Source organism: Stylophora pistillata, chromosome 9 (assembly GCF_964205215.1).
Source record: "Stylophora pistillata chromosome 9, jaStyPist1.2, whole genome shotgun sequence".
Taxonomy (NCBI): domain Eukaryota; kingdom Metazoa; phylum Cnidaria; class Anthozoa; order Scleractinia; family Pocilloporidae; genus Stylophora; species Stylophora pistillata.
In genome coordinates, this window is record NC_142527.1 from 22151030 (window position 1) to 22178099 (window position 27070).

Sequence of the window (27070 nt, forward strand, 5' to 3'; positions counted from 1 at the left end):
TATCATGAAGGTTCATTTAATACATTTAATGTAAATGCAATCAAGACATTTTCCTTCTGGAAAGTTACACTAATTGTACATCAAAACTAATAGATTTACATCAAGTTGGGCTTCTCTCTAGCAAAGTTTTTGCCCGAAAAAAAAAAAAAAAAACATGAAAATTTCTAGTTGAAAAAAAAAAAGACATTGAAAAGGTTAGAGATAAAGATTAACATAATGATTTAATAATTGATTAAAACAGAAAAAAAATTCTTAAAACTTGATTGTCAACCCATCTCATCCAGTCTCCTACACAACTACTTAGGAAAATCATCTTGCAAGGACCAAAATCTTTAGTTTTGTATGAGATGCTAGGGCAAAAAATCAAAATTACTTTACATTTAAAATATTTAATGTTTGACAAGTCTTGTTGGTCAGTTCCAACTAATAATAAACATACTAAATCACTGATCTTTACAATTTTTTTTTTTATATGGACAAAATCCAACATGAAGGATAAATAAATAAGACCTGTTCTGTAGAATTTGCCAACTGTACATCACGATTTTTTGTTTTGTTGTAGAACTGTCTAGCTTCATTTTCATTAACATGTTATCTAGTACTCTCTGATATCTTGGGTGAAGCAGCAAGATTCTCAATAATGACTGGCAGGTGGCAAAGCTTTTCCTTGATTGGTTCTGGTAATCTGTCTGCATGACTGTACCTGAAACAATAAATAATAGCTTCTTACTTCAATACAAAGGAAGACTAACGAGAAAAACACCTACTGTCTACATTTACCATATCTTTTATAAACAGACCAAAATCACTATATAATTTTATATACCAATATGGAATACAAGCGTAACACTTATATAACTTACTAGGTCTGCCCTAAAAATCAGTAAATAGAAACTTGTTATATTACTCGGGCAATGAAAGATGTACAATGCCACAAGCTGATTGGAAAAGTGTTAAAGTTCCCTATAAACACTCCTGAATAAGGTAATAGGCCATTTTACAGTTGTGTACTTAGTTGCCAAGCCTTTGATTCAGAGAGAGGCTAAAGATGACCTTGTTGTGATAGAGACCTGTATCTAGTTAGCATGATAACAAAGTGATTTACATTTGAAAGGCAGCAAGGTTTGTATCATAATAAGGTCATCTCTAGCCTCACTCCCATTCAAAGGCTTGGCAACCAAGCACACAACTGTAAAATGGACTATTATGTAAAACCACTAAATAAAAGAAGGTTCATACATTTGAATGACACCATTTATATATTTCGTTTTTTCTTTTCTTTTTTTTCTTTTCTTGCACTCTAGGAAAGATTTTATGGAAGAAAATGGTTTGCTTTTGAATCAGTTACATGCAAACAAGAATTGATACTAATTATGAGAAAATTATTTGCTTCATCTTTCATGAGTTGAATTGTTCAATGTAATTCCTGCAATAACCCCAAGGTTAACCTCAACTTTCAGCTGTAGGAAGCTGGCACAATCCAGAAGCTACTTCTTAAAATTCCATGATAACCAATACAAATAAATAATTATTACCTTGTTATTGTTCCATTACTATCTGTGTATTTGATACTTGTTACAGATGACTGAATGATCATTTGGGAACCATCATTATACTGCACCCAAACTTCCCCACTGGATAACTAAAACAATTAAAAGGAATGATTGTCTCCTTGTGATTTCCCTTTGTTTTGATAATTGTAATCACTTTGCTTTTGGTTATATGACAGTCAAGAAGCACTTTGGGCGATAACATAATATTACTTGCTCAGATTTGCAGTGATAGAGAAGTGCAAACTGTGATTGGTCAAAGCCTGTTCTAAGCCCTAAGTCATTCAGCAGCAAGAATATGAGCACCAGTCAAACAAGGAAAAAAAGGTAGAAAGCCAAGAAAAGTTTCCCTCCTTGCCTCAGTTTTTCACCTTCTAATGTTTTCATTTGCTATTTGATTAATAACCACAAGGTATTCCAAGCTTGTCTCATAAATCAAAACATGCAATCACAGTGATTACCGGTATAATACTATTGCACATTGATTTAAAAATTGCCACCAGATGATTTCTTAGATTTCCAAATTGTTTAAAATGTGTCCACCTGTGCAACCAAGTAGCGTTCAACTCACCTGTGATGCCCAGCCAACTCCTTGAACAAATACACTTTTGATGACTTGTGATGTCGAGTCCTGCCTCAACACTTGCTTGTCTATCAGCTCACTTTGTTGGTTTCTTGCTTCTTGTCCACACTGAGATTTGGAGACCCTCTGTGATTCACTCACACAAGGTACTGTTCTGTTGTCAACTTTTGTATTACACCCAGCTGTAGAGTGTCTTGAATTATTGATGACACTGGCAATGGTGCCATCAAATGACATCAGAGATGTGGACACTGGTGCGATGGTGCTAGGAGATGTCACAGCAGCATTTTCAATGGAATCGGGAGGTCTGAGAAAGAATAAAAATTAAATAAATAATTTTCAGAAAGATTTTGTGCAATTTGGTCTTTGGTCACTAATTTGAACATAACTGAGAACAGAATTGTATCAATTTTTTAATTCTATTTTGGGTTAAGCATTGCATTTAGTGGTTTCTCAATGCATCTCATAAGTAAATGCATTTATGTCCTAGGTATTTATTTTCAAATGTAATCCAAAATTACAGCAGTTTGATGGTGTTTTACTTTATTTGCTCTTGAAATTATTTATTACTCAAAATACAATGAAATCCAAATTAACAATAAAATCAATCAATCACCTGTATTGTTCTTACCTAGTAGAATTGTGATCTTCAGAATGAACATCACTCTCCTTTGGTGGCTTTCTGGACGCTGGTGGCCTACGGCACACAATGAAGGGAAAGTATTGTCCCTCATTGCTGTCCAACTCTTCTTTGCTCATCACTCTCTCTAAATGAACACATTGCTGATAACATTTCTGAGCATGTTCCAACAGTGGTTTCATCTCCTGTGTAGCACCTTCCGCACCACCCACAGACTCTAAAGTGTATGATACTCCTCCAGGCTCTATGATCCGAGTGCATTGATGAGATTGGTGGATTTTGGCCCCTGTGTAACAGTAATGGCACATTTAGCATCAAGTAGTCATGTCTTCAATTTTATTAAACTGAAGTGAACAGAGGTGAGGATAAATGGAGAACTCTACCTTAAAAATTAAACCCTAGATAATACTGGCCACAAAAAGGACTTGGAACTAACTGAACATAGTACATTTAATACCTTGCCACCACGCTTAATTAACCTGAGTATGAAAAACTATTATACACAACCAATTAAATGATACTGTCATATAATAAATCACTCTTGGTGCCCAAGTCTCAGTTTTATGTGGGAGAGGTAGACAATGTTCAACATGCATAAGAGTTCACCTGCATTTAGAAGGTTAATTGTTAAAACATTTAATACATTTTCCACAATCCTTTAGTGACACACACAGACCTGGAAAAAGCTCCTAACTATGTACCATCCAGCCATGAGTTAGACCCTTTACACTTTAATTTCCCTTACAAAACTTAACATTGATTTCAGAGCTCTCACTCTGGCTGAAACCTGGGTGGTCAGTTCACTATACAGGTGAGTGTTGTGGGTAACGATTTTTGAATTTCAATTTTAGCACATTCAAGGAGTTCTACACCCTTTTCTTTTTTTTTTTTTTTTGGCTCTTACACAGAACTTGCCCTTGTTACTTCTTAAAAAATACACCCAGGAACCTCATTAGCAGCATTATTTTTCTCTCACAACTTTAATTTACTACACTTACCATTATAAAAGCAGACCTCAAAGTCTGGATGAGGAGAATTTTCCATCAACATGCACTTCGCATGTTTGGAGTACATAGTAACCTAAAAGATCAGAGCTGTAAAGTGTCACTGAGCAATTCTAAGACATAAAGTGTATAGAAAAATTAATATGTTTAACTGCCCCCTTCCCTTCCCCTGACCAATCCTTGCTATGTTTCAAAACCTATGCGCTGATTGCACTAGAAGCTTGAGGTAACAGTGCACAGTCTTATAGACCTAGTGATCCAAAATATCACCGGGACCTGACCATCCAACCTCCAAGAGTGACTAAGCAACCAAAATGTTTTCTTCTTACGTTATCATTACTGAATAAAAATCAAGGTCATGAGGATGAAAGAAATAATTCCCAACCTTTTTTTTCAGATTTCATTCACAGCTTGATTTTATTAATCAATTGAAAACTTCAGGGAGAATTGTCAGGCACTGTGACAGTTTTTTTAAGTGTTCATCCCCAGAGGGTTTACAACACAGTAGTGGTAGCCAAGGTGTGGACTCGGACTTTTTCACCAGCAACAAACTTTTACTGATTACTACCACCCTTCTTTAGGTGTTCATTATATACTTCAAACAACCTTTATGAAGAAAATTTTGCTTCCTACAAACCTTTGGTGTCTTTTTGCGCACAAGATGGACAAAGTTAGTGGCATACTGGTACTTTTTCCAATATTTTGAAGGTAAATTGGAGAACAAGTATGAACTCAATGACTCACACCCAGTGGGAGGAAATGGAGGTTGTAGGGACAGCCGTACACCTGTCTTGCCATTGGGTTGGTACACACATATCTTCATCCCATTTTGGGATACTCGAATCACCTCAAATACTTTGTCTTCACCATGCTTATGATGAAAGAACTCCAGACATACTTCGCCATTGTCAGTGATGCTCACAACAGCATTTCCTTTCTTCTGTCTGATTGGCCTAAGCCTCTCTGAATTTAAAGGTTCTACAATGTCTCCCAAGGACTTAGCTCGTGATGTTACTGATTTAGATCTGTGGTTTCTCTTATGTTGTTCAGCAGCTGTTTGGGTTGCAGATGTCCCACTTGAGCGATCTTGTACATGGGAAAAGTCTAAACCTGAATCTTTTGTGACACTGTCACTTCCTTTTCGCTGATGTTGAAAATACTTGTCCTTTTGAACAGTGTCCACGTGACTTGAAGAACTGACATTGGAAGAGGACCTTTTTAACAAACTATGGTTGCTAACATCAGAGGTTCTAGATTGGTGAGCCTTTTCCTGATGACCAATGTCTTTTTCATTGCTGCTGAACCCACTGCTGCTTGTGTTTGTCCCATAAGCTGCACTTTTGAGAAAGTCACCAAGGGTCTGTCCATATGAGCTGCTATATTTGCTGGCATTGTAGTTCCTAGAGGAATATTCAATTTGAGCCGTGGGCTTTGAAATCAATATAATTATTCAATCAATCGATCACTTAAGTAACTGTTGTCTCACTTAAAAATGGAAGGTATAGTTATGCCTGTTTTAATATTCAGGAGTTTCCACACCTTTCCAATTAATATGTCACCCTGGCTGATAGCTGGGAAATTCCTGCAATCCAGCCATTAACCCCTATTTTAGGTACCAAGCAAAAAGTGATCGGACCAGCACTGGGGAAAAAAGAGGGCAAGGAGGTTTTGAGAAAAACTGCTTCAACAAGTAAATTTAATGTCAATTGGTTTCTTACTCTTAGCTACAAACCTGAATTTTGCTTTAAGCCTGTTTTCACCATTGCTAGTATCCAACTCCTCTTTCAATTTTTTTCTTCTGAAGGTGGAAGCAGTGATATTAGACAGCCAAGAAGGTGAGGCCGGACTCTGTTTTAGGCCTGTGGATGAGGCAGGAGCCATTTCCGTCCCGCGTATTTGGTCTGTTGTAGAACTTGTCTTCATTTCACTAGTACTTTCACTATGACTAATGAAAAACGGGTTACAATTACTATGAATGCGAAAAATAAGTTGAGTACTTTTGAGGCATTGTATCAGCTTTACCAGACACTGAGTGGCTGGAGATGATCATAAAAAGAAGGCAACCAAAAACATTGGAGGAGATCTACAATAAGAAAAGCAATTCTTTCTTTTCCCTTCAACTGCCTCACTGTCTTTTAGCTGGCTTGCTTTTTTGGATCATCACCATAACAATGGATCTGGCACAGGCCACTGAAGTAAGGGGAGGGTAGGGAGGTTGTCAACAGCACTGCCCCCAAGAGAGGCACACTGGTACCATGGTAGCACAACTGCAACAGCATATAAAGGGAGGAACGGGACATAGTCAAAAAAAGCAAACTAAGGGGTGGTTTACTGACTAGTGCTACTATTGCATGACTAATGCAACTTGGAATCCTCATTGGGGAAATCTTGGATTAGTGTCTGTGTCTGAGAAACTGCACAATCACCCCTACTCTTTCCCAACATTAACCCTAACTGTCTTGTTATCAGTTGATTGTTGTTGGGTTATGGGACTGTGCAGTTCCACAGAGACACTGACATTGATGCAAAATCTCTTACTCCACGAGCATTTCTTGTGGTCAAAATGTTTTAGTTAATAAGTGTCTATTAAAAGAGTGAATCATGATGATTAAATTAATTTAACATCACTCACATTTCATTTAATAACTCTTTTTACTCTTGTGAGTGATCAAGACAGAACTTCTCCTTACAATATCAATACAATGTCAAGCATGGGAGTAAAAGGGTTCAAAAAAATTCTGATACTGTGTATCATAGAATGCTCTCTCTACCTCGCTCTCTGTCTAACAGGTGGAGACGGGGGGTGTCTGGCATGTCGAGGCCACATATTGGACAGACAGTCATCTGATCTGTCAGCAAAAGTATCAGTACACTGATTTCCCTGTATTCCTGTGGGTTTTGTATGCTCACTGTTGTTGCGAGTGGATTTTGAGGATCTTCCCAATCCTGTAGACACTGTAGCCATTGTTCCAGTTCCACTGTCCACTGACTGTTCTACAACATGCTGAGTCAGAAAGAGGAATAAAACAAAACAATTCTCAAAATCAAATGAGGGCTCTGAAATGCAGACCCAGCTGTTGCATGGGTTGAATTTCATGAGAAATTTAATTTTTACAGTTAAATTATTTTGGGGAAAATTTTTATTAATTTTTGTGCGATGAAAACCTTTGCTATCATCAAGCAGGTTGGGAAATAGTTTTCTAGACAATTTTCTACAAGTACATACATTTTCCAAACAAATGTGATTCAACGTGTATGGAAGACTGATTAAGTCTTACTAGATTCATCATGTCATGTGTTTTGACCTTTCTTCTTTGAATAAACAACATCAATCCCCCAGTTCTGGCAGTTCAAGTGATTTCAGCAATTTGGTTCCTATGTTCCTGGTGGTACTTACTGGAGAGTTAAAATTGCTAGTTAGTTATAGAATAAACATCAAACCTTTGGTAGACACAGCTGATTATTTGAAGAAAATTTCAGCAAGCTTTCTTGTGTCATAAATGGATGATCTAAAATTCCTGTCAAAATAAAGAAACAGTTCTCATGAAGCATCAAACAATTATCCTGTACGACACTGAAATTTAACTGAAAAGTTTGAAGCATCAGTTTTCAAACTAACGGATGGACTAATTTTTATATCTCAAAATGTACTTTTTCTTTTGGTTGAAAAACTAGTAAGATCCTCCTTCATGTGCATAGATTAGCCCAATATAGTTATCTGTCTCTTACCTGATAGTGTGATCCTGTCTCCTGGGTTCTTAATGACAAAGAGGAGATTTTGATTAGAAAGAAGAACAAGAAATTCTTAAATTTAAAACTATTTACACAGCAGTTACTGAACATTAGTATCAAACAACCTTGTATGTGCCATCTGGCTTGAATCCTTGCAAAATACATTTTTATTAAAAGTTTACCTTCTTGAGTAACTGACTGATGAGATCTTTGGCCTCTGATGAAAGATCACTAAAAACAAAGGAAGAAGAAAGGTCCATGGGAACACTTGTGAAAACTATAGCACTAATTAAAGAGAGAGCCTGACAATCACTCATTGTAAGTATCTGACAACCACTCTCGTAAATGGGAATAATCTGCCATGGACTTAACTCTCCCAAAAAATATCAACTATGCAAAAATTTATTTGTTGATCCAATGCCAAATTCTCCAAACCAACATCATAAGAACTGTATGACAGCTAGATGGTACCAAGAACTGCTAAATGAAAATACATGAGATATTGGGGGTGAAAGAGTTAATACCTATCTACTTTGAGATTTATAGCTGCTATGTACTAGCTGTATTCTATGCATAGTCTTTGTTTGTCACAGCCTACTTCAGTTTTTCTTAAAAACCTGAGCTGATAGTGAATGTACAACATCTGTGTCCTCTTGTAGGGCTAATTGAGGCCGAGACACACTTGCGACAAATCGCTGCAACACGCAGCCGCGACAGGTTGCTGCAACAAATAGCCTTGTGTGACATGTAAAAAATCTTTGTCACTGCGATATGTCGCACAAATTCAAACTGGTTTGAATTCATGCGACATATTGCAGCGACATATCGACGCAATGTGTCGCAGCGATTTGTCGCACAGTGTGTCTTGGCCTTAATGCACCAATTTTACCAACCTTTACAAGAAGCTAAACGCTAATAATTAGTCACAGTGGCATGAAAACAAACTCACCATGGCAGGTCATAGTCGGCTAAGACTACTCTGTTCAGTGTGCTTTTAACAGCCTCAGTCTGAAACACAAACAAACCAAAATTAACAATAAATATGCATATTACTGACAGAATAAATCAAGAGTTTAAACAGGAGAACAATGTCTTATGGTACCCAATGGAGTCTTTATATACACTAATGGTAAAATAAAGTGCAAAACAGGATATCCCGGCAGTAAAAGGTATTCAACTCACATCAAATGGAGGACATCCAACAATCAGAGTGTAGAGCATACACCCCAGTGACCAGACATCAGACTCAAGACCATGAGGACCTCTGGTGGCTATTTCACTAGTAAAAAAAAAAGGATAAACAAGATATTTGAACTTTTCAATCTTTGTTTTCATTTTCAAAATTAACATTCACATATTTAGCTTTACCATGTCTGCAATATTGCAAAGTGAGAAAAACAGTTCAGGCGCAAAAGATGATTAAGGTGGCTAAATGTAATTTAGGCAAGGTTAAATTTCGAGCCAATGCAGTCAGTGGTCTCCTCCCTGCACAAGTGTACGTAATCTGCAGTGTGACCGCAGGGGCCTTTGCTTATCGTGCAACTTATGTTGCATCTCATGCTGGCATTTTGAGCTGATCTTTGTGGATCTATCGCTTATAGCGAATCTTTGCGGATTCTGGCTCCCAGCCCATCCCTCCCCTTTCTGTGCATTGGTAAGTATGAGGTCAGGTGAGTATTTTTCACTGAATTATTTCAGTGTGACGGAGCCAGTTGGCGGCTGCATGCAAGGGTGGTTCCCACTCGTGGGGTTGCCATGGATACCTCCTTGTTACGCCTGAAGCGTTCAGGCTCCCGTCCAACCTTTAAGGCATCAGTTCCCAAGCTCATCTATTGGTGATGAGCTTAAACCCCTCTCACTTCCAAGATCTCATCATTAATTCTCCTTTACATCTGTCAAATAATTCTTATGATGTTAGTTTGGAGAATTTTCTTTTCATCAATTAACTAATAATCCCCTAAGTGATATTTTTCTTTATTCCCATCACTCCTTTGCTTGATATTGTATTAATTAGGAGAAATTCTGTCTTGGTCAGTTATGGGATTTACAAAGTGAAAGACAACATAATTAGTAATAAACAAAAAAATTAATGATAACAAATTGTAGAATGACTCTTACGGTGAAATGTAGTTTGGTGTTCCACACATAGTATAGTGCTTTTCATTGGGCATTGTTAGTCTTGCTGCAAGGCCAAAGTCACCAATTTTCTGAGACATATAAAGGATGTCAATAAGGTCAATACAGACTTACATTTTCTGTACCCTTGAAAACACCTGGACAAAGTTCAGTAATTATTATAAGTACTCAGAAAGATGCAAGTTAGTCACTCTGCTGCCTGAAACCAGCTTTCCAATGTCATTGGTGTGGAACATTTTCTAATTGATGGCTGCCGGGCAAGAGCAAACTCTATCTCCCTTAACCGCAGCTTGGATAATTTTTCTTTCAAAATGAACAATAATCTAAGTTACACATGTCATTAATGGAGGGCAGACACTTTCAAGTAACAGCTAACTATGATGGCTCTTTGGGAGTTGCTGATGGTATTGGTTTTCACAAGAGTTTAATTATATTGAATTGTTACTATTATAATAAGTATTTCTTTAACTTATGCCTTATGATTCACTTCAAAATGGAGAAATAATTGAGTTTTTTGAGGTTTTTTGTTATCATCCCAAACCAGTATTTCACATGAAGCTACCAATCTTAAAATAAGATACTCACTGCATCCATTTCTCTAGTCAGAAGAATATTTCCAAGCGTAAGATCCCGGTGAATTATGCCATGTGTGTGAAGATACAACACTCCTTTGACGACTTGAGTCATGATGTGACGAGCTTTGGACAAATCAAGTCAATATCAGCATTATCTCATTCACTGTCAAGTTTCTCTCATTTTATTCACATTATGTATGATGCACGATCCTCGCAGTAGATAGCACTACTTAAGCAATAGCGAAAATCAGACCTGAAAAAAAATCAGGCCTGTACGGGATTCGAACCACTGACCTCTACGATACTAGTGCAGCGCTCTACCAATTGAGCTAACAAGCCAACTGGGAGCAGGCCGTTAAGTTGATTCGTAATAAACCCATGAAAGTGATAAATCAGATACAATGAAATATATGAAGTTCATATATTTTGAACTGCGGTATTAGAGACGTATGATGCACGATCCTCGCAGTAGATAGCGCTATTTAAGCAATAGCGAAAATCAGACCTGAAAAAAACCAGGCCTGTACGGGATTCAAACCACTGACCTCTGCGATACTAGTGCAGCGCTCTACCTATTGAGCTAACAAGCCAACTGGGAGCAGGCTGTTAACTAAAGTTGATTCGTAATAAACCCGTGAAAGTGATAAATCAGATACAATGAAATATATGAAGTTCATATATTTTGAACTGCGGTATTAGATACGTATGATGCACGATCCTCGCAGTAGATAGCGCTATTTAAGCAATAGCGAAAATCAGACCTGAAAAAAATCAGGCCTGTACAGGATTCGGACCACTGACCGGATAATTTGACTGGAGAATTTGTTTAACACTCAAGAGCTTCTTCAGTTGATGACTGTGTCCTTTATTCACATGGCATTACTTTATGTGTGATTCAGAGGTGACATTTTAAGAGAAACTGAATAGCAGACACTCTTAGGGGTCAGGAGAGCTACCCTATTCATTAGGGGTTTCATTGCTGTTTTCAGCGGGAGAGCAACTGGTTTTCACAGGTGGGCAAAACTTTTAGAGCTGAACTTCTTTCTAAGATCAAGTTTCCTCCAGATCGTCAAACCAGGTGGGCAAAACCGTACTCACAACTGGTCAATTTGCCTGCTACCCAGGCCCTTGATGATTTAACCCCTGATTCATTCTACCTTTTAATTCTAGCTAACCAGGTATCTTTCTTTTTTTTTCTTCTTTTTTTCTTGCAATACAATAATGTCAACTCTTAAACTCTTAGAGACTGGCTAGCATCAAATTCTTCCAAGTACAATATCACCCCTAGGTCAAACGTTTAAGTGACAAAAATAAAGGAAATGATCAGCTAAAGAAGCTCTTGATTGTTAAACATATTCTTCATGTCACCACCTTAGGAAATGTACAGAGAACAGTATAGACAATATGCATACTGATGCTTGGAGGTAAAAAAAGAACAGGCAGCAGATTTTAAAATTGTACCTTCATTTTCTCCTACTGGTCTCCTTGTTTTCTTGAGATAGCGGTTGATTTCTCCATTGTGGCACATTTCCATGATTAAGTAGACATAATTTGCATCTTCAAAGTAGTTGTATAGCTGTCAATATTTAATCAAGTGTTATCATAATGATACTTTGGATCACAATGAATCATTTAATTTTGAGAGATGAAAAGGACAGCTTTTTAGAAAGTCTTGGATGTTTTCTTTCCCAAAAATTGGATTTACCATTAAGTGAAGTGTTCTGTAATGAAAAAAATGGAATACCCTCTAACCAACATCTGACAGGAAGAATGCAGTAGTTAGTCAAGGTTTTTAATTACGATTGTAAAAAAGAAAAAATAAGGCAAATTTAGAAAATCCTTCAAGACCTTTCTTCGTCTCATCAAAAATTTTGATCTTTAAAGAGCAATTAACAAGTTTGATCTGCACATAAGTCTACTAAAATCTCTGAGAAAAAGAGTACAGAAAAATAAAAACAGTTTTCTACCTCAACTATGGAAGGATGTTTCAGTTGACAGTGAATTTCCACTTCATTTATAACTCTTGCAACCATGCCTGATGTTTTCATGAGTTTCTTATCAATCTGTAATAAAACCGACATTGACATGATAAAAAAAACCATGTAGTAATTCAAATAGCAGTCCATCAATTCACATTAACACAGCAATAAAATAACCAGTCTCCCATCAAAACTGTTTGTTAATTTGAAGAACATCTGATGCACAGAATAAACCACCTACATGTACAGAAGACTAGAGAGTAGCCTTTGGTTGGCCAGTGTGTGAGTGAGAGTTGAAGGGCAGACAACTGAAAGTCTTCCTTGGGAATACCCACATCTTTACATGGAGATTAGTCTCTTCCAAATAGGAGACACTTTCAGACAAGAGTGTGCCTTAGCCAGTTCCAATGAAAGAACAATAAAATTTGTTCAGTTTATCTTTCAATTATATTAGAATCACTCAACACAGAGGTTTCAGTAACTTTTTCTATAAGTGGCCACTGATAGTAAATAAGCCGCTGTACTCAATAAAAGGGCCGAACACGAAAGCCTGCTTTACAGACTAAACAAATAAAGTTAAGGGGTTTCATATTGTAGGTAGTGGTATAGTGCCAGTACCTGGCTTTAATTGAAATCCCTGTTGGTAAGAAGTGTGGATTATTAATATATAAATTTGAGTCACTTTGCCTCACATCTTAGACTATTTAGCTTACTAATAGCTGAATTTTGGACACCTACATAATGTAGATTCCTAAAATATGTTTGTGTCTAAGCAGTTAGTTCATTTATTCTAATACACACCATCTTGATGGCAACCTCCTGTCCAGTGGCCAAACAAAGAGCACGATAAACACAGGCAAATCCACCTTTACCCAAAAGTTCCTGGACTTTGAAGTCCTAAAGAAAGTAATAAGCAATAAGCGTGTGTTTGATATGTTTAAAACAAGCTCACAAAAAGAAAGGCTAAACAAAGTCAACATTATTTTACAGGTAACTTTCCAGTAAAAATAGTGTAAAACACAAATCTTGCGTCTGTTATTTGTTTGATTGGAAAGTCCAATTTTGTACTGCTAGAAACAATTCAGACAGGAACTTTACACAATGAAATCCATGAAAGAAAACTCTCTTAGTTCTGTTATCCCGTTGGAAAGAGTTCCATATAACCCCAACATTAATTATGCATTCCATTTCATAAAGACTAAAATTAATATAAAGGTTTCTTTGTAACACTCTAGGCATAATTAATGTATGGGGTTATATGGAACTCTTGCCATCCCGTCTTCCATGAAAAGTGCACATGAAAGCGTTGACTTGTCGGACTCAACTCATTTTTCACTGCACCCAAACACAGTGTGGAATAAAGTTTTAAAGTACAAAACAGGAAGTAAATGGTTGGCATTACCATTCGTAATTGTGAAGCAAATATAAAACAACTGGTCAGTAGGATACACCCTGACTACAGTCTTCAAAGAACATGGAACAAAATAATAGGCCCTAGAGTAGTTTTGTGAGGTGAAAATAAGTGGTCATGTGTTGAAGTTTGACCAGATTATTTATATATTTATAACTATGTAGGTCCACCAGTGATCTAAAAGTGTAATTACCGGTACTAAGGCATACGCTGCGAGTAGCCACTCACAGAAAAAGGCTTTCCTCTCAAATTTCAGATTTCCATGATAAAGCTACATCAAATTTTTCTAAAAACTTTTGTATTGGGAGTTGAACGCTCAAGCTAATAGTAAACAAACTCATCAACTGATTAGCTCTCAAAAAGATGTACTTAATTTTGTGAAATGTTACTTATCAAAATCCAGTTATCTTCGAATCGAGCTATTTTCTTCGTTTTTTTCAATGTGCTAGAAATCAGGTGCACTCAGAAACGAATCCGAAGGAGTCACGACATCGCGTTCCTAAGATTTTGCAGTCCGCCAGATCGTGGACTATGATTATTCACAACGAAATCAGACACATGCAGAGCAAAACTTTTCAAACTAATATCACTTGATCTTAAAATCTTTCAATCAATAAAGTACAATAGAAAAGGAAAGAACTCTCAACCTAATTCTACAATTATTCGTCATCGTAGACAAAAGATCTGGGAGTTATACTCAGTTTTAAACTACGTTTCTCGAAATTTGTTGACTGGCTACTAGAGGCCGCGGTGAAACATCAGGTTCAGACTTTCAAGCTAGAAGGCGCAAATTCTTCTTCGCCGGTGCTCTCTCAAATGACCTAACACGCTATCATGCTATCTTTGATTTGCAATTGGTGTTACTAGTTCGCACACGTAGTAAGCGTCCAATGAAATGTGAAACCGATTAGCCATCCTTACCTCAATTGATTCCCCCATGAAACGAGAACTCATTTTTCGATCGCGTGACGTATCTCTACTTCTTCCAAGAATCGAGCGAGCGTAACACAGAAAGAAAGCTCTGGTACCACTTTTGGATAATCTTAGCTTCAATTCGTCGTTTCATGTTCACAGAGACACTTTTACTTCTGGTGTTTATAGCTCCCTTCAGAAGTAAAGTCGTTTTCCGCCATTTAACGAATCACTTTGAACGGCCCGCGCAATCACAACATGAATCACTGAAGCGAGGCTCTAGTGTCACCAACGGCCGTAATGGATTATGGTTGTAATCTGAATAGCTTCAAATCATTTATTTCAGTTCGCGCTGTGAAGAAATAAATGTGTTGGCATAATAATTTACATACAAGGTTTACATTCATTCAGCTTAGATGAAAAAAAAAAAACTTAGTAAAGCGCCAATCGAATACTAAAAACTTAATTCAACTGAGAAAATAAAACTAAGAAGTAAAATGATACGTCCCCGGGTGGGCTTGAACCACCAACCTTTCGGTTAACAGCCGAACGCGCTAACCGATTGCGCCACGGAGACAAGTTACGTAACAATGGGAAAATAATAGTAACTGATTTCTTTTTCGCGCCGCAAAAGTTGAAATGTGGGTGGGGGTACAGCTCGCCTTTGTACAAGTGATTTAGTCCATCTAAATCAGTTGCATAAATTAAGTTACACTTATAAGAAGGGGAAATTTATCGTCAGAGCTGTGCGAATGTGCCTTCCCCACAATCCAAGAGGCGTCCTTTCCATTCAAGATCTCCGAAATAATACTTCTTGGGCGATTTTCAAGTTTCTCATTTCAGTGGTTGCTCGCGTGTCGCGCTTGCAACCGGTGAAGAAAAAGGTGATTTAAAAAAATACAACAAATCCTGAAAGTAAAATAAAAAATTGCATTTATCGTTGCAAAAACAATTCATCAGGAGTTGATAAAAAAGAATCTTCTGAAACACTGACGTGCAATAATATATTCGTACTGATTCAAATGTAAAAATTTCGACGACCCTCAGAAATTCCTACGAAAGCGTACGGAAATCTATAAGCCTTTAGCTTCACACACAAGTTGTAAGAGAATATTTAACGGTGCATAAACTACATCTAACAGAGCAGCACCCCACGAACTTACATCTATACTTACCCTGCTTATTATGTTCTACAGTCCCGTGCCGTAAATTACAATTGTTACACAAAGATCTGCTCTTTTCCACGGATACAATGTTACTCGCCCTGTCCTTCCTCGCACTCCAGGAGAGCCCACCGTCGCGTTTCGTACACAGTAGTCTGGGGACGAGTTCAGATAAACCAACTTCTTCTCTTTCTTATTCACCAGTCTTTCTCGGTAGTTGTAGCGTTTGTGAAACTTGCTATTCACGAACGACACTTGAACGGCTGGGCGGTATTTCTTTTTCAGTTCCTGTCCAACCACCTTAAAAGGGGCAACAGGTTACAGCTTCCGGTAACGCTGTGGCATCTCTGCAAACTTTCCTGAACTTTGCACGTACAACCTGTTTTGAGCGAAGAAGAAGCATCAGGATTATTACAAATCTTTTTACTTTCTAAGAGACCCGAGGACGGACTACCAATATGGTGTTGGAAACTAAGACTTCGAACAGAAAATTCAGTAAATAATTCTTTCTGCGGCCGTCAATAGACTGTACTGCCAAGACCGTTTTTCGAGGCACTGTCATGAGTATATCATGACTAGAAGGTAGTGGTCCTTTTTTAATGGCAGCAGATATCTGAAAAGACCAGAAATTTAAGACTACCTTCCTTCCTACTTGATTATTATGCAGGTTGAACGCTGTACGAGCGTCGTTCCCTTTTTCTAGTTTGTCAATAAACCGTCCCGTCTCCTTCTCTTCAAACTTGATGTCGTCACTGCATCCTCCCCATTGCCAGTCACTGTTTCCTTTATGCTGGTTTCTCGTCTTGCCGCACCTGCATCCGGGTATTCTGTTCTGTCTGCACTGCAGGGTGAGTTCGTGAGTAATATAGCGGCTGCGCTGATGGCGTGAAGGAAAGCTGTTTCTCGGGTAGCTGCAATGGAAAATGAAACAACTTTTGGATCAGTACATCGTAAACATATCAGTGTGAATAATCTGAAAAGATTTCTGGATAGGAGTACAAGGAACCCTGACAACATTAATTCTTACGAGATACAATGAATATATGAAGATCTTCATATATTCATTGTATCTCATTTATCACTTTCACGGGTTTATTACGAATCAACTTAACGGCCTGCTCCCAGTTGGCTTGTTAGCTCAATTGGTAGAGCGCTGCACTAGTATCGCAGAGGTCAATGGTTCGAGTCCCGTACAGGCCTGATTTTTTTCAGGTCTGATTTTCGCTATTGCTCAAATAGCGCTATCTACTGCGAGGATCGTGCATCATACATTAATTCTTACACAAGTTAGTTCTAGCCGGAGACAAAAATGCGGACTTTTTAAAGCATTTTAGACTACAATATGTACAAAAATACAGCCGATAGCCTAAAACAAATATATGTGGTTCGTTTGATGCGTGTGCTCGGATAATGACATGAGTAATTATAATAAAACAGTTATATTCATCATCGAGCTCAGCAAACGTTCTCCTATAGAGAACAACTTGGGGAAATTTGCACTTAATACAAAGAATCACAGAGTTACTTTGCATGCTACAAATTGCCAACAGATTTCCCCATAAATCAGAAAGCAAACTGTTTTACTTTTAAAAAATTAGGAATTGAACAGTCAAGAAAAAGTTGAAGATCGTTGATTAGCCATTTGGCAAGTGATATTATCAAATCCTTGTTGTTGTAATAATAATTCAAAATAACTGCTTTTAAAACATTCAAAACTGGGTGGCTTCAATTCAAGGAAAACGTGCGATACAAATCATAGTCAATCGAAGCAGATTATAAAAGGGAAAAAAGGTTCAAATTCAAGTAACCGTGTGGCAAAGTTCTTTTAAAAAAGATGGGTAACTTCTGAAACACATTCTTGTCGTGCAGTGAACAGTTCCAAATCTCGTTCTGACATAACTTCCGACACTTCTGTCCACGATAACCTTCCTCTTTCACAATACTTCCATAACAAATTGTGAATGCCAGACCTGCAAAGTAACAAAACCGCTATTACTTGACGAAATATTTGGAAGTTTGTTTCTAAAGTCTTGGGTTGTATGATTTGTCATTAAATTTGTTTTTGAACTGAACTGGCCTAACTTTTTTTTTTTTTCAGGATTATGGAGAGAATAAGCATTCTCGCTTGTTACTTTAAAATTGCTGGTGTCATTTAATTTCGTGCTTCAGTTATACAAGCGCGTCGAAATTGAGACAAGCAAAGATGTAGTTTGATGGAATTAAAGCACCTGTCTGAAAATAATGTTGCAGAAATGCAACTTACTTTGTAGTTTTGCTGTGTCCCTGCTGAGAATGACCCAACACTAAAAGAGCCTCTAATAGCGCTAAAAAGATCTTCAATGAGCGACTGTGATCCTTCACTTGTTGCGGGTTCAAAAGATGGCAAATGATTATCAGGGAAGGCCTATCTATACCAGAAACGCTTTGTAGTAATAATATGCATAAAAACGTCCATTAATTGAACACGCGAACAAAAGACTGCATTAAAAGTACCCACGCGAGACTAGCTGTGATTTTTCAGTTTAATTACAAAGGTGAGATTTTTTGAACAATGAAGTGGAAAAAAAAGTGTGACAAGAGTAAAGTTTGTTTGTATGGTTTGTTTTTCAAACATGCTCCTGCTTTTAAAGGGATTCCATTCAAAAGGATAACTAAGTAGCCAAGGCGCTCTTGATAACTTATTGCAGACATGACACTTTGCATGCGCGCTTTACTAGATAAAATTATGCGGTTTTTTTTTTTTTTAATTTTTTTTTTTTTTTTTTTTTTTTGCATACACTGCTGAAATGGCTGATTAGGGACTTAAAAAGAGGCAACCAAAAGAAACTTGTACTTTTGTGCCTAAGAACTTCATGACGAACTTTCGTGAACCATCGCATGTAGCAAGTACAGGCCAGAATGTGATCTTCGGTGGAGCCTTTACATATCCTTAACACTTTATAGGAATTCGCATAAACACGCACGCTAATAAAATAAGTGAGTTGAAGATTGAATTCAAAGCATCCACGTGAGACCAGAGGTGGCTTTTCGTTTTAGTAGGAGGTGTGATTTTCTTTCTCAAAACAAAGAAAAAAAACAAAAGGCGCGAAACTTACTCTGATTTTCTAATGCAAAAGAAAGCTGATTTTCCCTACACAAGCTTTATCAAGTTTTTTCACATGCCATTTAATGTTTATTCCTTTTTCCAGGTTCGTATTCAGAAAGATAGCCTGTACGTGGCCGCAACTTTTTATCTAACTGCCAACAAAGATTCGTTTGTGCGTGGACATGTTGAATTCCTTATATTTTTTTTTTCTCTAAGTATGATATTTACATCAAAGACCATGACACCATCCACGAAGAGAAGAGATTACTAGATTGCGGAGGCGTAATTTTTCGCAACACGGAAAAATCAGGTCACTGATATTTAGAAATAAAATATAGTTAAGTTTCGCTCTGATGTAGGGCTTACGCTCCAAGTATCAGCTTTGAAGCTCTTTACGGTGGCCAATTTGCATTATCAACTCAGTTGATAGATAAAACCAAATTATCTTGTTATTTTGATGTGATTTAGTATGTAATCATGCTTCTTCATGAATCCGGCTCAACGCTTAAAGCTAAGGCGTGGTCGCTAAGTTATCCTTCGTTTCAGACTAGGTTCTTTTGTTAGCGCACTATAAGAGGAAATATGTAATAAAGTTACTGTTTGAAAGTGCTCCAAGGATGGTCAAAAAAAAAAAAAAGAAAAAAGAAAAGGGAAAAGACCTAAACGAATTACATGGAAACTCGTGACACGCGCAGCAAATTCATTTCCCTACCACTGCTAGAGAAATGATTATTTTACGTCTAGAGATGAGTGCCTGAGGGGGATTAACGGGGAGTGAAAACAAGTGATACCAACTTGGGAAAGACTTTCAGAATTTACTTAGACACGACCTAAGAAGACCATGCACTTTTCCCTCTAATGCTTGGAAAAATGCAGGAGAAAGAAGGATTTTACACAAATGCGAACAAAAGTTTCAGTTAATCACATGCACTCATTAGAGACAAGGTGTGATTTTCAGTTTTTATAACAGAAACAAAATAAAGAATGAGATGAACACGAACTCCTGTTGTTTTAACCGATGGTTTATAATAAGGTGTACTGCTACTCTAAAAGGCGTAGACTATGAATAGAGAAAAGTATTTTCATACCCACTCAATATTTCTTGTATCACATCGAATTTTGAGAATGATTTCAATAGAAATACAAAAACTAGCGCTTCGATGATGCCTTAAGCATCTTTATTCTCAAAATTTCGAATTATGACGAATGATCTAAGCCACCAAAACAAACTTGAAATTAATTTGTTTTTTCTTTCGTGTTACAGGAGAGCGATGAGAGAAGGAATCCAGTCTCCCACGTTCCGCACGAGTCAGCCTCCCATTGCCTCACCAAGAAAACGCAAAATAAACAATTTAAAAATAAACATATTCCGGTGGCTAAAATAATATTAACATGTTAGCCTAACTAAGATAAACGTTTCAATTTCATGCGCGGATTGAGCCAGTTTCCACGTTAAGTAATGGTCAGAAGAACATCATGCACGCAAGACGGTCTAATTTCCTTCGGCATCTCCGGGGTAGCCGAAAGAAGTCGTCAGGTGAGCGGGGTTAGTTCTGTCGCACTTAGAAATATCCTCACACCTTGTAATAAAATTGTGGCCCCTTGTAAAACTTGGTATATAGATGGTCGGAGGTCGAGTACACCCAATAACACCCATCATCCTTATCAATGAAGACAATAGTAACCAGGACAAGGGTCAACGACTCTCGCTATATGATGGTCCGCTGGGCAATAAACCCCGACAATAACGAGAGTAATTTCGTTTCGTAGTAAAAAGGGACTTTAAAACTCAAACAAAGCTCCAAAATAACGTGAAAGAATCCAGCAACTAATCCTAATATCGCCCTGAATTTTCCTGCCACAATTTTTTTTTTAATCCCCTAGCCCCCACTTCCCCCTCCCTCAAAATTCTCATATCGATCTTTGATGAAATATCCAAGCAGCGAATCACATTGCGACTTTGCGATGACGTACCTCTCCCTGTGAAAATGGAGAGAACTTCAGGATAAAACCGAAAGAAAATTGTTCTTTCGATTTGACGACGTAGAAGACCATCGAAGATTTCCTAGATATTTCAACTAGGTTCACATAGGCTCCACATCTAGCGCCGGTGTACAGAACCCCTAGGTGAATAATCGGTAGAAAAAGCCGCAGAGTAGCTAAGTCGATCGTACGCCGGCTACTAAGTTTAATCTGGCCAGAGTGCTAAACTGGGTTTTCGCTGCTGGTCAGGAAAAGGAAACAAGGCACTCTTTCAGGTGAGTTTATGCATTTACGTTTTTCGATATTCGTTATTTAATTTTTCATTCAATAGTATCTCGTAATTCATGATTCCGTCTAATTTAACTGCTATGACTTGTGATTTACGATTCTGGTTTCACCCCAAATTGGCTGTACGCAGATGAGAATCGCTGGTAGTGTTCAAACGTTGATTACTAGCGATGCACGCAAAAATACCGTTTTAGCTCATTCATTCCATCTACAACGGTGTGGACTTAACGTCTTTTAATATACAACCGCTGGATGAGTAAAATTTCAATCGTGTTGATCGTTATCTCGGGTCGTGTATCATTAGCATTGCGAGCGAGTACAACTAGCAAGAATGGAGCTTTAAGGTAGCGATCATAGTTGTCACATATCGTGCGAAAAACGAGAAAAGTTTTTAATAATCCTTACCTTAGGCAGTAGAGTAAAGAGACGTTAGATCCCGCCTTTAAATTCTTGCCGGAATACAACACAGTATCATAACTCAAACAAGCTCAAATGAATCTCTAAAACAGGGATTTTGAATGTTATAGGCCCTTACATTGTTTGTATGCATCGAAACGCACTGAAAAGAGGACGAAGACGTCGAACATTTCCATGGGTGAATCATAAGAATACCAAAAATGGATGTACCCCTCGAATTCCTCAGTGAATCGTGAGAGGAAATTGGAAACTATAAAATCATACTGGCCAACAAAAAGCGATTTCGTGACTGTCATTCTCCCGAGATGCCGAAATTATGATCGAATCAGACAGTGAAAGGGCAATTGTTATTTAAGCGCGCCGTTTATTACTATAAAATTAATATTTTTATCAGTAGATTTAAATCTTTTCTTTTTTGCTTTGAACTGAAATATGCTTGTTTAATTAAGAGCGCTCTGACTTCCCAAAATAAAGCGGACAAAAAACTGAAAGAGTGATATTTACATTTTACTGCATAAATTGTGCAAATAATTGACCCAGTCATGTCCACAAAAGGCTGGACTAAAATTATTAAAGGTGTTGGATAACTTGTGAAGTCACAAATTGACTAAGAATGGTTTTATCTTAGTATTACAGACGGGGTATTTGACACTAGTTAGCTCGTAAATAAATTTACAGAGATGTCGAAAGCAAAACTGAGCCAAAGGGTCAGATTTCAAGGAAGAAATTTGTGCAATCGTTTTGACACATATCCTCCGAGCTCGTTGGGTGAGTCGTAAATATGCCCACTGGAAATTTTTAATTTCATTGTCATTTCCGAGTGATGGTGAAAGTCGAAGGATTTGTCAAGAACTTCGTGTTATCAAAGATATATAATCTCCAGCGGCAAATATACACTAGACATTGATCTTAATTGGCCTTTGAAACTTAACTTGAAGCGCTAAAATTCATTTTCAACTTCAACTTTTACACGAGTAGTAATATCAAGTTTAATATACAGGTTATGCTGCTTATGATCTTAAGGGCTCTGCGAGGCGGCTAGTTTACTTTGTTGTATAAATATCATACATTTCTCGTGATCCATTATTTGGATTCATATGATCTGATTTTTGATTTTTGATTTTTGATTTTGATAACCCACCCATCGTTTTTCGCGCAATTCTATTGGCTACTTTACTTCACGCGGTGCAAAATCACGCAACATAGCCCACCCATTGATTTTTTGTGATTCTATTGGCTACTTCGCACTAGAATCACCGGATAGTTATCACGCAATAACCCTGTCTACGTTGATATTTGTCCAACGATTATTTCCGTCGAAAAGAGACAAAGGATGCACAAAAAAGCCAGCTCAAGAGTTTACCTTTTTCATCTTATTAGTTTTACATGCAAGAAAAACGAACTCATTTTGTAGTCTAGTTATAGTGACATAAAAAGCAGATCTCAAAGTAAACCGCCTCCCGGCTAGCTCAATTGGTTAAGCGCCGGACTGTTTTGCGGGAGGTCGAGGGTTCGAGCCCCGGCCGGACCAACACTCAGGGTCTTAAAATAATTTAGAAGAATATGCTACCTTTCTATAACATCGATCAAGAAATGGCTAGATATTCTAGTCTTCTCGGATAGGGACGAATAAATGGAGGTCCCGTGTCCTGCATCTATTAATTAGTTGATTTAATTAGGCAGGGGACGTTATAGAACCCACTTCACGAGATTACTGTGATGTGGTCTGGCCTGTTTACTGGGAATTGGGGGGAGGGGGCATCTGTCATATTCGCCTTTATTTGATTGTAAACTGCTTAGCTGTCTGGTAAAGTCCCCCGTACAGTGTTGTAAAGCACCATGAATTGAAGATATGAGCGCTATATAAATAAAAGTTATTATTATTATTATTATTATTATTATTATTATAATTATCTCGAATGTTACACTGGAAAGTAGAAAAAAGTCAACAAAATGTGCTGTCAAAGCGCGATACAAAAATTAATGGGAGGCTTGTAAAATAAATAAACTGCCCTCTGGCTTGCTTGTATGTCGGCTAATAATGTCCTTAGCTGTGAGATTGTCCTCAAAATATCACACTCAAGCTTATCCTTGAAGCTTCGCTCCACGGTGAAATAATCATTTTTCGGGTAATCTCTCTGCTGAGGAAATTATCAACCAATACCAGCCGCCTCTAGAGGCCAGGTTTATTTACTAAATGATTGAAGGAAGAAAAGTCCTTATTAAGACGTTAATAATTTCAACGCGAAATTGTGTTATCTTCGTCATAGGATTAATATCAGTTTCTCTCTAACCGTGACTGGCAAAGCCGTCAATGGCTTCCTCAACTGGGGCCACATCCTTGGAACAACGACGCTGGGTAGTGGTGGGTATTGCCCTTCAAAATGTTCTCACCCCTTGTCTCAGGGTCAAAATTCAGAGCGAGATGAAGCCATTTTACCAGCATCTGGTGGCATCTTGTGGACTAGATAAGCAGACCTATCCAACTCACCGAAAAACCATTCCTCCAAGCACGTTGAAGCTGAACTACGAAAGTATCAACAATAACGCCGCCCTGCACAAAAACCCGCGTCACTATGACTACCGTGTAAAGGATGAAATTTCTTTGGCGAAATTGTTTATGAAGCCATTCATGACCCATTTCAATGCATTTGATACATCCTTTGACGCTTCTGCAGCTCTTGCCGTTCTTTGCGGGGCAATACCATTCACTTCGGTACGACCATTCGCCGAAGACGTACGTTCAGAGGTGCGCAATGAATGGGCTCATTGCAACTTTGCCAGGTGGACTGACATCCAATACAATCACTGCTTCGATCTCTTGGAGGCCTTGGTCAAAAACCTTAAGCTGCTTCCAGCTGATGAACTGAGTATCATGAACGAGCTCCAGCTATGGAGAAAAAGAGGTATGATAACAGCGAACGACTAAACCACTTTTTTTTTTGTCCTTGTGATTCAAGAAAATTTAAATAACTGTTCTTTTTTTAATTCGGGGTACAGTTATAAGGATCTGCAAATAAGAATAGTCGATCTGCAAATCCATATGGCATCCATCGAAACAAAAAATTGACTGGCCCATTGCTAGTGCCGAACTTAGACATCGTTTAAATCCGCATTGGCGCTTACTCCAGTGACTAAAATTATTACTCACTTGCATGTTTACCACTCTTTCCAAAACTTTACCCAAAACCAGCACCACAGAAAGTAACTTATAGTTTTGTATCAGCAGCTTATGTTCAGTCGTATATAAAGAGATTAAAAGAGTAATATTCCACAGAGTAAGAACAGTTCCATCTGTGATTCGATGGACAAGTAGACCATCCAAAGGGTTTCATCAGTACTCCTTGTTGCTTCACGTTCCTTATTAAACCCGGGGCTCCTGTGCTTAAAAAAAAGCAGATGATTTTAATTGCTTTATAATAAATGGACCTTTGATAGCCCAAAGTTAAGGGAGATGGTTTCGAAGCTGTCGCCTTGGCTGTTTCTGTAAGCGCGCGTGTTTTTCAAGATGGCTTATCCCGAACTTAAAGTTTTTTTTTTCGGATCAATCTCAGTATATAAGCAACTACGCACCCACTCCTCCCCTAACACAGCAACAGTTAATTGATAACAACTTAGGGTTAATTAAGAGGGTCTCAATGGGTGATGGCTTTTAGGACTAACGGTCACAGATTTGGCCATTTTATGTCCAAGGGTTATTTTGTCCTCTACGTTTTTTATAAATATTTATAGTTTTTTAACAGCAGCTTATGTTCAGTCGTATATAAAGAGATTAAAGGAGTAATATTCCACAGAGTAAGAATAGTTCCATCTGTGATTCGATGGACAAGTAGACCATCCAAAGGGTTTCATCATTTTTATAAATATACAATACAATGAGGGTAAGACGTGTATGTGATCGTTCTGCACTCTTTCTCCTCTACTTCGCTCTCTACTGGACCAACCAACCACTTCTGAACGGAAGACATTACAGAAGCTATGAATCTACAAATTGGCCTCGAAAATGCGACCCGAGACTGAATATTCTGCCTCCTAGAAGGGATTTTTTCTATCCATCGTCGCATTTCTGTTCGACCTACAAAGCTGCCAGAATCTTGCTTCACAATACATCTAATTACTCTAACAAAGATGTTTTGTTCACAACGATCATTTCACATCGCTCGATGAATTGCTGTACAATCACTGCTTCGCTTCTGCACAGGAATTTATCAAAGCGGCGCAGGATGAAAAGACACAAAAGACCATTCTTTTATTATCCCAACAGCTTCGCCGCTTTTAACATGGAACTAATTGGCGGTCTTACATTTAAACTCAATCCCGGACCCTCTATGAACAAAACAATACCGGTCATTGTTTCATCGCAAGCCAAGCGCAGCCATGCATTACGGCTAACCAATGTGTTACACAACGTCGCCCTCGGCTCCAAAAATTGCTGTCCCAGAGGAGTGAATTGGCACAATCTTATCAGCATAAGATGCTCAAAGCAAAAACTGCAGAATAGATTCGTACCCATCGACTTCTGTTTGTTGAATACCAGATCGATCAATAAGAAGGAACTTGCGATCAAAGATTACGCATTTGACAATAACGTGGACATTTTCGCAATGACTGAGACATGGCTGAGTAATAATGAAAACCATAATTTTTCCATCACCGAAGTCTGCCCCACTGGATACCAGTTTTATCACGTTCCTCGGAAAAACTCACGAGGGGGAGGAGTTGGTCTCCTAATAAAGAAACGCGTGAAGGTTACGAGACAAACCCAAAGAAATTTCAAGTCTTTCGAATACCTGGACATCGTAACGATATGCTCCACTGGGTCTACAAGAATTGTTACCATCTATAGACCACCTCCATCTAAGGCAAATCAACTAAATAGTGCTCTCTTCTTCGAAGAATTCTGCATTCTCACAGAACAGTTAGTTGTGTTCCCTGGTAACCTACTTATAGTGGGTGACTTCAACTACCACGTGGATAATATCAGCAATTTGGATACTGTCAAATTTAACAACATCTTAGAATCGTTCGGCCTAGTCCAGCATGTAAATGGACCCACCCATAAAAAGGGCCACACCTTAGACCTGATCATAACTAGAGCCGGGGACGAACTAGTTAATAGCACTGAAATACGGGACCCATGCTGTCCGATCACTATGCTGTACACTGCATACTTCGTCTAAAGAAACCACCTCTGGAACAAAAGGAAATTAGTTATCGAGAACTGCGCTCGGTAAATATGGGCAGTTTTAATGATGACCTAAAGCAGGCCGACCTTTTGTCAACTAGCACCCCTGATCTTACAGGTCTCATTGAAAAATACGAAAACACACTGACGGAAATACTTGAAATGCATGCCCCTTTAAAACGACGCCTGATAACCCTCCACCCATCAGCACCATGGTACCACGAGGGTATTAGTGATGCTAAGAGAAAACGCCGGAAGATGGAGCGCCGCTGGCGATCATCAAGACTGTGCATTGACAGACAGATATATGTCGACCAGTGTCGGGCTGTGAATAAAATGCTTAAAGACGCAAAGGCTTCATACTACTCATCTATTATCTCAGAGAATGCATCAGATCCAAAAGTGCTTTTCGACGCAGTTGACAAGC

General features: G+C 38.1%; 2 protein-coding genes, 1 long non-coding RNA gene, 1 other non-coding gene and 1 pseudogene across 6 annotated transcripts in view; 2 read left to right on the forward strand and 3 right to left on the reverse strand.

Annotated features, from left to right (window-relative positions):
- Window positions 1-14871, reverse strand: LOC111337339 (serine/threonine-protein kinase PLK4). The gene is made up of 19 exons (XM_022943617.2): window positions 14532-14871; window positions 13001-13096; window positions 12188-12283; window positions 11682-11796; window positions 10231-10343; window positions 9628-9716; window positions 8692-8788; window positions 8459-8517; window positions 7692-7740; window positions 7507-7534; window positions 7219-7295; window positions 6549-6781; window positions 5510-5722; window positions 4415-5177; window positions 3772-3853; window positions 2765-3059; window positions 2122-2440; window positions 1536-1642; window positions 1-703 (listed from the first exon to the last, which is right to left on the reverse strand). The coding sequence occupies exons 1-19, from the start codon at window positions 14562-14564 to the stop codon at window positions 592-594; spliced, it is 2976 nt and encodes a 991-aa protein (XP_022799352.2). The 5' UTR covers window positions 14565-14871; the 3' UTR covers window positions 1-591.
- On the forward strand, window positions 3036-4483 carry LOC148723824 (uncharacterized). The gene is made up of 3 exons (XR_015991471.1): window positions 3036-3132; window positions 3540-3584; window positions 4359-4483. It is a non-coding gene; the product is annotated as an uncharacterized LOC148723824 (long non-coding RNA).
- On the reverse strand, window positions 14828-21671 carry LOC111337342 (protein Wnt-8b-like; annotated as a pseudogene). Its single transcript, XR_015992074.1, has 4 exons — window positions 21447-21671; window positions 16326-17655; window positions 15698-16064; window positions 14828-14874 (listed from the first exon to the last, which is right to left on the reverse strand). The product of XR_015992074.1 is annotated as a protein Wnt-8b-like (transcript).
- On the reverse strand, window positions 15026-15099 carry Trnan-guu (transfer RNA asparagine (anticodon GUU)). Its single transcript has one exon. It is a non-coding gene; the product is annotated as a tRNA-Asn (tRNA).
- The window catches only part of LOC111337338 (uncharacterized), a 13779-nt gene continuing 7451 nt past the window's right edge, over window positions 20743-27070 (forward strand). The window contains exons 1-2 of one of the 2 annotated variants that reach the window (XM_022943616.2): window positions 20743-21028; window positions 23729-24364. In XM_022943616.2, coding sequence (XP_022799351.2) covers window positions 23773-24364 — 592 coding nt within the window. In that variant the 5' untranslated portion in view covers window positions 20743-21028; window positions 23729-23772. The remainder of the gene's footprint in view (window positions 21029-23728; window positions 24365-27070) is intronic. The other variant, XM_088732452.1, reaches the window with a different exon arrangement.

Bases quoted from the DNA above. Each gene is read 5' to 3' on its own strand.
- LOC111337339 (XM_022943617.2), bottom strand. From the start codon at position 14,564: ATGAGTTCTCGTTTCATGGGGGAATCAATTGAG. The intron at 10,344-11,681 runs GTACAATTTTAA...ATTTGTCCAAAG, and splicing joins ACCAGTAGGAGAAAATGAAG to CTCGTCACATCATGACTCAA. The intron at 2,441-2,764 runs GTAAGAACAATA...ATTCTTTCTCAG, and splicing joins GAAGATCACAATTCTACTAG to ACCTCCCGATTCCATTGAAA.